The sequence below is a fragment of the Protopterus annectens genome, chromosome 10.part0 (assembly GCF_019279795.1).
Source record: "Protopterus annectens isolate FY-2018-M chromosome 10.part0, PAN1.0, whole genome shotgun sequence".
Taxonomy (NCBI): Eukaryota; Metazoa; Chordata; order Ceratodontiformes; family Protopteridae; genus Protopterus; species Protopterus annectens.
In genome coordinates this window covers 875,232,682-875,246,609 of record NC_056744.1, presented here as the reverse complement: position 1 = coordinate 875,246,609, position 13,928 = coordinate 875,232,682, and the positions used below count along the sequence as shown (strand labels likewise).

Below are 13,928 nucleotides of genomic sequence, written 5' to 3'. Positions count from 1 at the left end.
AAGTCAATCATGCAAGGTCCGTATTTAGACACAAGAATGCATCCTAGGAATTTGAGGTCAGGTTCATCACATATGAAGAATTCACTTACCATACAAAATGAGCAACACTGGCAGAAGCCCTGCATCCTGCTCCTGATGGTGTTGCCACAGGGCACCCCTCTGCCTTTAGTCAGTGTCTCACCATCAGTATCAAAGTGGCACAATATCCTTCTAAAGGATGACAGTCAAGTTGGTGCCAAGTCTATCATCCTGCATTGAATTGTATCCTTGAATTCTGAGAGCCTCTCTCTTAATGTAAAGCAAATAACAATGGGGAAAGAGGACATCCTCTCCGTTTCCTGTGTTCAGGTGTAGCTTGTTAGAGAGGAAACTTTCCATCTTAATTCTACTCTTTTATATATCTCCTTATTAATTCTGTCAGGGAACATGCATGCTGCCATTGCCCTGCTCATAAATTTCCAAATGTCTGTTATCAAATGCCATGTCTGTATTAAGATCCACCAGCAACAGTGCCTTTTTCTTACACTCCGCTTCTGTCTAGATCATCTACTGTTCTGTTAATGTTAGGAAATGTTTACCTTTCTTCCACAAAACTGTACCGATTCATATCGATCAGTTATGGCAACACCTTTGCCGTTCTCTTAGCTAGTATAGCTGTGAATACTTAATGTTGATTTAACATTGAAATGGATTTATATTAACTAGGTCTGAAGGGTCTTTTAGGTAATATAGCCACCACAGCTTTCTTCCAAGATGCTGGACCCCCCCCCCCCTTTAAAATATTGTTAAACAAAATCTTACAGGTCTTTAACGCTTATTTCCCTTCCAGCTTCCAGATTTCCACAGGACTACTTCCTTGCTGATTATACACCATTTTATTTCATTCCTTTCCTGTCTTAACTATTAGTTGTTTAACCTCATCTGCCTTTAAGATTGGCAGTTAAGTCTTCCATAAATATTTCCATTTCAGCCTTTTCTTGGTTTCCACATCCCTCTGCTTTATATAAAATTTGCTAAAATATTTAAAATATCTCTAATATTTCTGTAAGATCTCTGGCTGCTGTTCTTATTTTTGCTCCCTAAGTTTGGCAATAGCCCTTTTGGCTTTGTGCTTCCTATGTCATTGTGCTAAATATTTGTTTGCTCTGGAATTAGCAAAAATGGTTGCTTAACAGCTTTCTAAACTCCGTGAATGTTATCCAAAATACTCCCTTATTTTCTTTTTAGCACATTTAGTTGCTGATGCTCTTGTTTTATGAGATTCCCTTTATTCTGTAGTACTTAACATTTGTCAGCCTTTCTAGATAATTCTTATAACTATTTTTCCCATATCTCACTCTTATTTCTAAACTCCAATTTAATCTTATCCAACTCACTATTTGAAGAAATGTCAATCTTTCATAATAACTCTCAAATTATTTCCACTGCCCATTCCTTAAATTCATCTCTCTTCAACAGACTACTTGAAATGTACCAGTGTCTCAGTTTTACTTCATTACCCTGCATCTTTCGCTTAATTTTTATTGGTTCATGATCTGAAATGGTTTGTATGTGTTTCAAAGCTTTTGGTTACGTACACATGGTCCTGTGAAGTATACTTTCTATCCAGTGTAGTCCAATTTTTGTACTTTGGGGAATAGTATGTAAATTATGTCTGGGTTCCTGGTACTGACTTCACAGTTTCCATAGCAAACATTCTCTTACATCTTGTCATAAATCGATGCTCATTTGCTAAATTTTACCTTCTACATCCCCCAAAACAACTTCACTATTGTAAATCAGCTTCCTGTCCACACCAATAAATAACGTTCCCTGCTTTTTTTTTTCAAAATTCTCTTAAACTAAGTAATGGTAGATTTATGTGGAATAGAAATGCATACCAATGTAATCCTCCTCCATCTCTGCCAGTAACCCTCAGTATCACGAATATACCATTGTTTTCCCCCCTCTTCTATCACTCCTGGAGCTATCTGTATTATTCCTCCCCTTTTCTTTTGTCCCTGATATTCTGCTAAATGTCCACCCTGAAATAATTTATTTTTCAAATCTGTTTGTTCATATACCTCAACCTGAAAAGTGTACAGTTCAGATGATTTAATCCTGTCACCCTTTAGACCTAGTTTACTCTCTATGTGCTTGAATGTCTTTAAGAAGACTATGAAGCTTACTACCAGGAAACCTTAACTTGGCCAGAGGGAAAGAATTTTTGATACAGTGCCAGAAAAACAATCTTGGACCATCTTTGTCTTGGGATCCATTGTCCTGTAATACTTCATTGAACTAAAAAAGCTAACATTCTGCTTATGCCTTGGTGCAGGTAGACTTTTCAGGTGTATTGGCCTACAAGCTTATAAATCCTCCCCTTGCTTCTTTGCAACCTGTAGTGTTTTCATAGGTAAATAGGTACTTACTACCTATTGATTCATGAGGATCTTTAGAAGCCTAGCCATACATTTTCATTAAGTTTAGCCATTGTATTTTAAATATAAGTAAGACATAGATGAGCAGAATGTTTGTTGCCCTATCCACAAGGGACAAGAGTGTAAAATCAGGGGCGAAATTATGGATGTTCTTCATTCCACATTGCTGCAGTCCTAACCATTGGGGGTAGTCCGCTGTCCAGTCGGCCCGAATACCAAAGTATATGGCTGACGTCGGTCAAGGCGCATTAGACTGATGTCAGGACGTCAGGGTACTAATGCGCATGACCGACGTCATATCCTCAGTCTTTTTTGCCGCATGGTCCGATGCAGAAGCAGTTTTGCGAGTGCAGGTTGGCGTTCTGAAAAATTTCCGAAGTCGGAGTTTCAGACCGAATCAAAGTTGGCTAAGTACCCCGTTGGGGAACATTTTGGTTTTTTCTTGCCTCAGTATTTAACCGGATGTCAGAAAAAGTGAATAACTGTATTTCTTGTGGGAAGCAGATACCTCATAGGGATTACCATACTTTGTGTATACCTTGTTTAGGGCCTGAGCACGGCGTTGTTGGTTGCCGCTCTTGTGCTAGATTTAACAAACGCACTATTAAGAGAAGGTTAGACTGTGCCAGGTTAGTGTTTGGGAAGCGTTGTAATTATAAAATGCCGCCGGATGCTCCGGCCCGCTTCGGCCCAAAAAGCGCAAGGACAAAACAGCAAAGCCTAGGGTTGATGAACCGGCAGTCCCGGACGCCGGTTCTTTAGAAGGCTCAGTGGAGCCAGAGGTTTTGCCAGGAGTTTCTTTGGAGTCTCAGGCAGAGACTTTACTGTTACAGGATGTGCCTTCTCAGGAGGTAGGCCAGGCTGAGGGGGCTTCTCAGGTAACTGTTCTTCCCTCTCTTCCCAAGGTAGTTAGAGCCTCTCCTTCTGTTTCCAAAACTTCTTTGAGAGGTAGGCCAAGTTTAGCTTCAGTGGGGGCTTCTCCTAGCACTTCAGGTTCTGTGCCTAAGAAACGTATGCTTAAAATGGCAGAAGATTTAATTACTATGATTAGAGGCTCTATGCCCCCTCCTGATAAGAGGCCTAGGGTGGAACCTGAGTTTGAGAGTTTTGAACAGTGTTCAGAGGCTTCTGAGTCTTCTGCGGAAGACTTGCAGGAGTATCCTCCTTATTCTGATTCTGATGTGGATGATTCCACTCCTACAGCTTCTCCTCCTGAGGATTTCTCATTTTCAGAGACTCTACATTCCATGAGGGAGCACTTTAAATGGGAAGGCCAAGATTACTCTGATTCCAGGAAAAGGCTTAGGGAATTCTTATTTTTACCCCAGCATAGGCCCTTAGCTATACCTCCTGTGTTGAATGTGGTGGAAGATGTTTTTGCAGAGGCTTCCCTGAACCCTGATTCTTTGCCTCCTGCCCCTGTTAAACCTGATAGGTACTATAGGGTGCCTGAAGCTCATAAGTATCTGTTTAAGAGTCCTAGGGCAGACCCGGAAACTGTTTCTCAGGGGCCTAAAGGTGTTAAGGCCTCTGTTGTTAAAAATCCTGTTCCCACTGATAAAGAGGCAAGGGCTTTGGATAGGTGGGGAAAGAAAGTGTATACTTCATCCACTTTAGCCATGAGAGCGTTGAATTGTCAGTTTCACATGCTAAAATATCAAACTTATCTCCTTTCACAATTGAAATCTAAGGTGGATGCTTTGGCGGAAGGTATAGAGTGTAAAGAGTTGCTGGATTTAGTTCATGTGTCTGAACAAGTGGGTAAGCATTCTTTGCAATGTGGTTTTGATGCTGTGCAGGCCTCCTCGAGGGTGGCTGCCACTAGTTCTGTTCTTCGCAGGCATGCCTGGTTGAGGGATCAGAATTTAGCAGAGCATGTTAAGACTAGGATTTTGGATGCTCCTTTACAGTCTGATGTGTTATTTGGTTCGCCTGTGGAAGCAGTTTTAAAGAAAATGGAGGACAAAGCTAAGTCTATGCAAACTGTTAAAGATTTTTGCAGGTGCAGCCACCAAGTTTAGTAGAAATTGGCCTACTAAGGGATGGACATATCCTGCTTATGATTCCCAGTCTAGGGGTAGGTCTAGACGTGGTAGGGGCAGAGCTCAAGGTTCTTTTAGGCCTAGAACAGGGTTCACCTGCTCAGACTTCTGGTGAGGGCAGGGGTCAGTCCTTTCGTAAACAGACCCAATGACCTGCCTTTTCAGCTGCCAGTAGATTCTCGTCTGGCAGCTCCTTTGGGAGGAAGACTGTCTCTTTTCAAAGAAAATTGGGATTTAATCACTCAAGACAGATGGGTGTTGGATATCATTCACCACGGTTACAGGTTTTATTTCCATACATTGCCCCCTTTCAAAGGCATGCCAGACGTTCCCCCTCCACAAAGGAAAGAGGCTCACAAGCAAATTTCTCTGTTACTCCAAATAGGGGCCATTCAGCCAGTCCCTGTACCAGAAAGGGGCCTAGGATTTTATTCTCGCCTGTTCCTAGTACCAAAGAAGGGGAACACGTGGAGACCAATTTTGGATTTATCCATCCTCAACACTTATCTGGACTTTCCCAAGTTCAAGATGTTGACGTTACAACAGCTTTTACCTCTGCTGGGCAAAGATCATTGGATGGTAACTTTAGATCTCAAGGAAGCTTACCTTCATGTGCCTATAAGACTAAGTTGCAGGAAGTATCTGCGTTTTCGAGCTGGAAATTCTCATTATCAGTTCTCTGCATTGCCCTTTGGCTTATCTACTGCCCAGAGTATTCACAAAGGTTCTGGCTCCAGTGATAGCTTACTTCAGGCTAAAAGGAATTCAAATCTATCCTTACTTGGACGACTGCCTGATTCTGGCTCAAGACAAGGAAGACCTTCTACAGCATCTGGAATATGTCATAGCAGTGCTAAGATGCCTAGGGTATTCTGTGAACGAAATAAAGTCCAGTCTAGTACCCTCTCAAGACATGTGCTTTCTGGGTGTGAGACTGAATACAGCAGCCCAGATGGCCTTTTAACCCCGGACAAACAAAAGAATCTTTCCAGTTACTTCCATCAACTATCTCTTCAGTCCGGGCTGACTGCAAGGACAGTCCTTCAAGCCTTAGGGTTCATGGCATCTTGTATTCTGGTGCTTCCCAATGCCAAACTGCATATGAGGAAGCTGCAATGGTATCTCAAAATGTGTGGACACAGCACTGCCAGGATTTGGACACTGTCATTCAAATAATACCTTGCATTCAAAAGAATTTTTGTGGTGGGCTCAGGAATGTCACCTAAACAAGGGACTCTCTGTGACCCGGCCAGAGGCGAGTCAGATTTTAACGACAGATGCCTCGGACATTGCTTGGGGAGCTCATCTAAATGGAAAGTGGATACAAGACAAGTGGCCTGCCAGACTACAGCATCTACATATCAACATGAAGGAGATGTTAGCAGTCCAGTTTGCATTAATGGCTTTCAAGGAGTTACTTCTTCCTGGGCAGGTGTTGATTCTAACAGACAACACAACTGTCATGTGGTACATCAACAAACAAGGGGAACACATTCTTATCCTCTATGCAGGCAAGCAATGATTTTATGGGAGACTGCGCTCAGCTTGCAACTAACTCTTCAGGCAAGGTTTCTGCCGGAGCACAGAACTCCTTAGCAGATGTGTTAAGCAGGCAAATCATGGATCCCCACGAGTGGAAACTGGATCTTCATGTATTTCAGAAATTGACAGTGTCATGGGGAACTCCAGACATAGATCTGTTCGCTTCTCCACTAAACCACCAGCTGCCAAAGTTTTGCACAAAGGGGTTTCATCATACAGCTTGGAAAGTGGATGCTCTTTCTTTCAGTTGGAAAAATCTTCATGTGTATGCCTTTCCACCTCTGCCTCTTCTTCCAAAGGTGCTCCTAAAGGTCAGACAAGACAAGCCAAGGATGATTTTAATAGCTCCAGATTGGCCTCGGCAACACTGGTACCCACTACTAAGGAGTCTGGTAAGGCAGTCCCCATGGCCTTTACCTTTGATTCCACATCTGTTATCTCAGAAGGACGGTCACCTGCTCAATGTCAAGCTTCACTCTCTTCATCTAACAGCCTGGCATATTCTGTGTTGAAACACAGCAGGTCTCAACTTCCTCAACAAGTTTTAAATGTGATTATGGAAGCCAGAAGACCTAGTACAAGAAAAGTGTACGCAGAAAAATGGAAGAGATTTTTATTTTGGAGTGCAGCAAAGAATTTGGAGATTTCTGAGCCTAATTTGAGTGTGGCTCTTCAATATCTTACTGAGTTACTGGACAAAGGTTTGTCTTTCTCTTCCATTAAGATTCATGCTGCAGCAATTTCAGCTCACTATGATTGTGACCCACCATTGTTTTCGCATCCTTTGTTCAAGCAGTTTCTTAGAGGGGCAAAGAATATAAGACCCCCGTAGAGCTCCTACTCCTGCTTGGGATCTCAATTTTGTGTTGGAAAAACTTACTCTACAACCTTTTGAGCCTGCGGCTACTGCTGACTTGAAATACTTGTCATGGAAGACTGCTTTTTTGTTGGCTATTACTTCTGCAAGAAGGGTTTCTGAGTTGCAGGCCCTTATGGCACTAGAGCCCTTCTTGATTTTCCATAAGGATAGGGTATCATTACGTACTAATCCTTCCTTTATGCCTAAGGTGGTTTCTAGTGTGGCTTTAAACCAAACTATTCATTTGCCTACTTTCTATGCAGATCCCCAAAATAAAGGGGAAAAGATTTTGCACACTTTAGATGTACATAGGCAGTTGCGTTATTATTTAAGCAGGACTAAGGATTTCAGGCAGTCTCAGCAATTGTTTGTTTCTTTTGCTTTGAGTTCTCAGGGCAAGCCTGTGTCTAAGCAAACTATTTCTAAGTGGATTGGGTTTTGCATTTCATTTTGTTACTCCCATCATGGCAAGGAGATTCCAGCTGGGATTAGGCCTCATTCCACTAGGGCTACTGCCACTTCAACAGCATTTCTAAGGGGGGTGGCAACTAAGGATATTTTGGAGGCAGCTACTTGGAGTTCAGTGCATACTTTCTCTAAGCATTACCACCTTCCTCTCTACTCTAAATCTAGGGCTGGCTTTGCCACAGCTATTTTGCAAGGCATGTTGACAGCTCCTGCTTCCTTATGATTTGCCAGCCTCCCTTACCTCTGCTTTGGGATTCTACCCAATGGTTAGGACTGCAGCAATGTGGAATGAAGAACATAGTACAGTTTTGTACCTACCATAAATGTAGATGTTCGAGGATCCACATTGCTGCAGTCCAATTTACCCTCCCTCCTTCCCCTCTGTGTTTAGGGGTGGTGGTGTGGGCTAATATATATATATATATATATTCTTGTACTTTTGTATATATTGTATATATGTTTGATGCAGGGCTTTTTGGTGTTTTGGTTTGGGCCTTGTCTTTTTAGGGTCTTCTGACATCTGGGGCAAGAAAAGACTGAGGATATGACGTCGGTCATGCGCATTAGTACCCTGACGTCCTGACATCAGTCTAATGCGCCTTGACCGACGTCAGCCATATACTTTGGTATTCGGGCCGACTGGACAGCGGACTACCCCCAATGGTTAGGACTGCAGCAATGTGGATCCTCGAACATCTACATTTATGGTAGGTACAAAACTGTACTTTACCCATCCATTTGCCCAGATTACATTTGAATTGTGTATGAGAAGTAGTTTATTTTATGTAGAGAGGAAGGTGATGCCAAAGTGATGTTTTCTTTTGTACATATATGGCCCTACATCATGTTTTGTTTACGTTACAAAAGAGATCTGGATCTCTTGAACTGGAGTTTATGACCTCATTGGACTTACAAATGTAAAGTAGATATGTCAGGATAGGGTCAGTTGAGGCTGTGTTTGTGATGCAGATTGCCTCACAGTTGCCTGTATGACCCAGAGAAGAGACCAAGGCTTTGAGATGGTTTGCACAGTTTTTATGATTTAGCCCCTTGAAATCATTGTGGGTGTTCAAGTTGTCAGATGTTTGTATAGTTACATACCGAAGGGAGCATTCTACTCGATCAGCCTAATGGGTGCAGATTACACAGAAATTATCCCATTCCTAGACTTGGACACCATACCCTTAATAATAAATTGCACAATAAAAAAAGGACGCTCTTGCAATAGTGGATATGTGGTGATCAAAGGACAGTTTGTCTTCTATTTACCTTCCAGGTCCTTAACTTCTGGAATGATTTTCAGAGGTGCCCTTTGCATGATAGTTGCAAGGGATTTCCTGCTTGCTGAATGATACTACTGTTACATGTTTCTTGACATTTAGTTTTAGTCCATGGTGCTGACGCCAGCTATGGGTTTTGGAAAGGCTGTTTTGGAGGATCTTGGTGTTCTCTGGGGAGTTTGGCCTCATGTTTACAGTCATATGCAGACTTGGTCAGTCATAAATCCTTAACCGTAGCTTTGAGAACCTCTGAGAAGTAAATACCCTGGGGTATGCAGTTAATGACAAGTCTTTTGGAGGAAGTAGAGTAGATCACCTAACTTCCTGGGTTCTATTTATAAACCAGTTTGCTGTCCAGTGAAGTACACTGGTATTAGGATTTAGCTGGAAAAGTTTATCTATGATGCCAGAGTGTCAAGTAGTGTTGAATGCCTGTGTGTGATCTAGATATGTAATGTGTACTGATTTGACCTCATCCATTGCTTCAGTGAAGCTGTTGAATTCAACCAGGTTAAGTAGGCAAGATCTGCCCCGGACAAATCCAAACTAGCTTGGATCAAGAGTTTGTAGATTACCTTTGACTTTATTCATTCCATAATTATCCTTTCTATAACTTTACAGATGAGGCTGCTCAGACTTATAGTTCTAATTTCCTGGGCACATTGACAATCCCACCTTTGTGTAAGAGAACAGCAGTTTCTGACCTCCATTCATCTGGCATAAAGCCTGTTTGGAGGCTGATATTGAATAACCTCTGTATGGGGTCTGCCAGATCCTGTTTCAGCCTGGCTAGCAAGAACCTGTTATGTTATACCGCTCCAATGAAACAACGTTCTTGACCTTAGATAGCGCCTTAAGGACTTGTTCATGGGAGGTTTGATGGGGTGGTATAAATGTGGTAGAAGATCTAGGAAAGTAAGGGAGTGAAATTAGAGCCCAATGTATTTACTAGTGGATTGGCGGTGTTCTCTGGGTCCGATTATGTAATATAATTTACTGTTAGCTCTGTATAGTGCTGGGCAGTGTGTCTAAGGTTTCTAAATAGTTAAAGAATGCTTTTTGGTTGTCCTTTGCCTAAGTGGCTATTTTTACCTCATAACTGGCTTTGGTTTATTTGTTTAGAGTCTAGAATTGACTATTAATTTTAGCAAGAGCTTTTTTGCATCTTGCTAGCTACATTTACTTTTATGTGCAATGATTTTTTAAATTTTATTATAGACCTTGTTTATACTTTGGTTCCACCATAGGGGGTGTATTTTGAACTTGACTTTGCATCTGCCCCCCTCCAAAGTAAATACATCTATGCATCTATTCACATGTGCATTAAAATTGGCAATGGAGGATTCTGCATTAGCAGTTGGGTTATCAAGTTGGAAGGGGATGTTGAATATAGCCGGGTCATCACTCAGTTTTGGTAAATTAACCTTGGCATAACCTGTAATCTGATGTTTGTGGCTTCAGTCTTAAGTTGATTGTGACTGACTTGTGGACCAATTTGATGATGGAGGGAGGACACAGTCTAAGATTTTATTGCCCCTGGTTGGTCAGCAGAATAGCTGGTCCAGAGAGAGAGTTTGTATTGATAAAGTCCAGAAATCTCTGGGAGTACATGTTAGAGGATTAGAAGTCTCCCACTTAATGGAGGGTAGAAGTACCCTAGGAGAATGATGTTGGGCTTAATGCTTAGAAACCCTGTTAGGTAGGAGTTATGGGGTGAGGGGGTCCTATAGTTAGCCAAGTTGGACATGGAGATGTTCTAAATTATCTTGTCTGTCTAGTCTGGAGGTAAAGTTTTTTTTTTCCCCATATATGGAAAAACTGCTGCCTTTAGTGCCTTCATCTAATGCAGTGGGATGGAAAGTGTAGTAGATGTTGAAACGGTGCAGTAATGGAGTGCTGTTAATGGTGTGTGTGTGTGTGTGTGTGTGTATGTATGTATGTATGTATACATATATATATATATAAATATATATATATATATATATATATATATATATATATATATATATAGATGTATATATATAGATGTATATGTTAAGACCACCTGTGAATGACACCAGATGCCAAGCCAGTTGTTGAAATTAGTAAACATGTTTGTGGTAAAATGCATCTCAAGGCAACGTTCATATTTGCCTCAGCCACATAATGCAGGAACTCCATGTTTCTCTTCATGTAGTCCAGGGTGGTACATCTGAAGTCATTTATACCCATGCGTACTATGACAGTGTCATATGTGTACTTGTGGTGCAGAACCCTAGTGTCTGTGTGTTGTAGCAAATCTTAGCACCTGATAAACAGCTGACTGAGACCCCCTCTCATGGCACGGCCTGCTCGATGATGCATCAGTATGTCCTACAATAGAGTCATCTGTGACTAGGATTTTGGATTGCATGGATGTTTGCCTTATGAGCTTTTGAACTGAGACACTGCGACTCTTAGGTTACATTTCAAACTGGGTGCTGCCTGTGTTTTGTGTTTGTAAAGTTTCTCAGCATACTTGTTTTGTAGGTTGCATTTAGGAGGCCTTTGTGGTTAGATAAGATAGTCTTAGCAAATGTAAGTGTATATGTTTGGCATGATCTGCACATGCATGGTTTAACGTGGTGTTGTGCAGTATTGTGACAACCTGCTTATTTGTAGTGTCTTCATGTGAGAGTTTTACTCCAGTAGCTTTCAGTAGCTCCATGTCTTGCACATTCTGTCATTTTAAGTAGTAGGTGGTTGTCAGTAAACATGAGACAATTAATACATTGTCTTCCCATGTCCATTTTTAACCAAGCTGGCTAAAGAGGTGATTGGAAAGTGCAAATATATGGTTCCAGGTGCTTACTAATGTGAACTGAAGGGGAATGACACCTATAAGTTTTGGAGTTTTATTATTGGAGGAGATATCTGTTTGGTAGTGGAGATGAGTAAGTACTGTGTATAAAATCACATGGAGAGGTAGCTGCTCCATCATGGGACCTAATTTTGTCTTCGGAAAACTTTTACATCTTTTGTTTAAACCTGCTTGAGTGGCACCTCCTAAATTCCTGACTTGGAAAACTACTCCTTTGTTGCTATGAGTTCAGTTTGAATGGATCAGAAATAAAGCCGTAATGTGCAAAGATCCCTTTCTATTGTAACACAGACAGGATTAGGCTTAAAGCTACCCATTCCTTTATGCAAAAGTTAGTGGGTGAGTTTTCCTTCAATTAGTCATTGCAACAGCTTGCTTTCTTTCCTATCCCCAAAAACATAGGGAAGAGAATCTTACATTCTTTGGATGTCCGTTGGCAGCAAAACAAAAACATATTAAAGCTTTAGACAATCTTTGTGTGTGTTATAGTGAGGCAAGAGGAACATCTGGTATCTAAACTGTCACTCTCCAAATGGCTAGCATATTAGATCTATTTTCTTTACTCTGTTCATTAGAAAAATAATCCTAAGTGGGCACATGAAGGACAGTAGCTACTCTAACTTTCCTTAGGTGTGTATACACGATTTATTTTGGAGGTAGCCAGCGGGTTTTATTTGCATACGTTTTCTAAACACTAGTGGTTCTATATTCCTTCCAGTGTGAAGGCTGAGTTTGCTACTGTCATTCTGCAGGGCTTTTGCTTCCCACCTCATCCAGTCTGACAACTTCCTCGCTTTTGTGAGCTTCGAGAAACATCCCAGTAGCCATTCTTAGGGGAGTTTAGCTTGGCTGGCATCCATACTTAATGGGAGGAGGATTAAAATCCTGTTGATTAACCTGAAAACAAAATAACCAAAATAGTGCAAACATGTGCCAGCTTTATCCAAGGCAGTGTACTGAAATTCCTTAAGGAAAGGTATAGGCATCTGTCTGGTCTACAGGGTGAAGGGTGCTGTCTTCCGGAAGTCTGACCAGACTCTGGGCATTCTGTAGCAGAACTATGTATCTCAACTACTGCTACAGTGCTCTAACATCTGCTGTTATAGTCTTACATAGTTAAGCATTACAGTCACTTTAATCCAAAATTTTCATTTTTTTACAAATTATCTGGCCATTTTTTCTACATTTCTTAAAATAGTTTCTGACATTTTACTTTTATATTTAATGCCATATCTTATTGATTTTACGTCACAATAGTTCACGTTATTTTGTAATTCTGGAGTCTGTCTTTGATTTTAAAGAAAAACAGATTTTAAGAAAATGTTTCAGTGGGTAGACTACTTTGTTCAGCCAAAATATACTTGTTAATTAAAACCCTTCCAAGCAGTGTATTGAAAAATACAAGAATGCTTAACTGGAATGAACTTTTGGGTTTCTTTATTAAAATACCTGCTCAGGATAAGCTGGAGGATAGTAGGTTTTGTTTCATCTTGGTCTTAGTACTGATATGATCAGGGCAATGTTCATTGTACTATTCAATGGGCTTAAACATCTACATGTATTGTAAGTTCCTAATGCAACCACAGTATATTTATACATACTTTTCACTATTACAGCCCTTACTTGTTGGGAAGATTCCCAAAGTAAGAAAGTAGAATGTTGATGACAGGAGAAAGCTTGTTTGGTTGCAGGATAGCCAAGGCCGCCGTGTTATCTAGAGAATTTCTCTGAGAATGTACAGGGTGCAGCTTCAGATTTCAAATGATCAATTTACTTGATTTGTGGAGTTGATTATTAGTGTAATATTTCAGTGTTTGTATAGCTCATCAAATATAGGAAATGGCCACACTTGAATCTTAACTGGACATTTTAGGGTTTTTTTGCTTAAGAAAAAGAGGAAAAAGGAGTCTGATTTTGATGTAAACTAAACACAACTGAAAATATTGCAACTGCTTATGAAGCTAATTGTTAGAATTCTGTAGTTTATTTGGAAAAAGAATCTTCCTCTAAGGTGACTTTCGTTTTATTTCCATAGGTTGACAGTCAGGTGGAGCCCACATTACCCTTGGTAGATTCCAAGTCGCAAAATCAGTTACGGAAACGGATTGTTATAGAGAAGTTGAAAAAAGTGTAAGTGCATGATTTCACAAAGCTTGGGAAACTATAGAAACCTTATATTTTATTCTAGAGATCTGTGTAACTGTTTCTGTATTAGCTGAACATAAATAATTTTATATTGTATTGGTCTCTGTAGATTTGTTTGCAGAAGGAGAGCCATCTTCTAAAATGTCTTTCCAGTTTTATTGCACATTTTGTTTTTTACTTCAATTGTATTTAGAGAACCCGCGGTGGTGGTGCTGTGGTAGCGTTGTCACCTCACAGTAAGACGCTGTCCGGTTCGATTCTCAGCTAGAGCGTCTTCTGCGTGGAAACATGTGTGAATGGGCGTACCTTCATTGAAGGTTGTGCGTCAGGCCT

The 13,928-nt window shown here is 40.8% G+C and overlaps 1 protein-coding gene across 3 annotated transcripts in view; it reads left to right on the top strand.

The window, feature by feature from the left end:
• The window catches only part of RPAP2 (RNA polymerase II associated protein 2), a gene marked incomplete at its 5' end in the record, with an annotated part of 1,562,525 nt that overhangs the window by 126,950 nt on the left and 1,421,647 nt on the right, over positions 1-13,928 (top strand). For all 3 annotated transcript variants that reach the window (XM_044085673.1, XM_044085674.1, XM_044085672.1), the window contains 1 exon segment: positions 13,486-13,580. In XM_044085673.1, the coding sequence (XP_043941608.1) occupies positions 13,486-13,580 (95 nt within the window).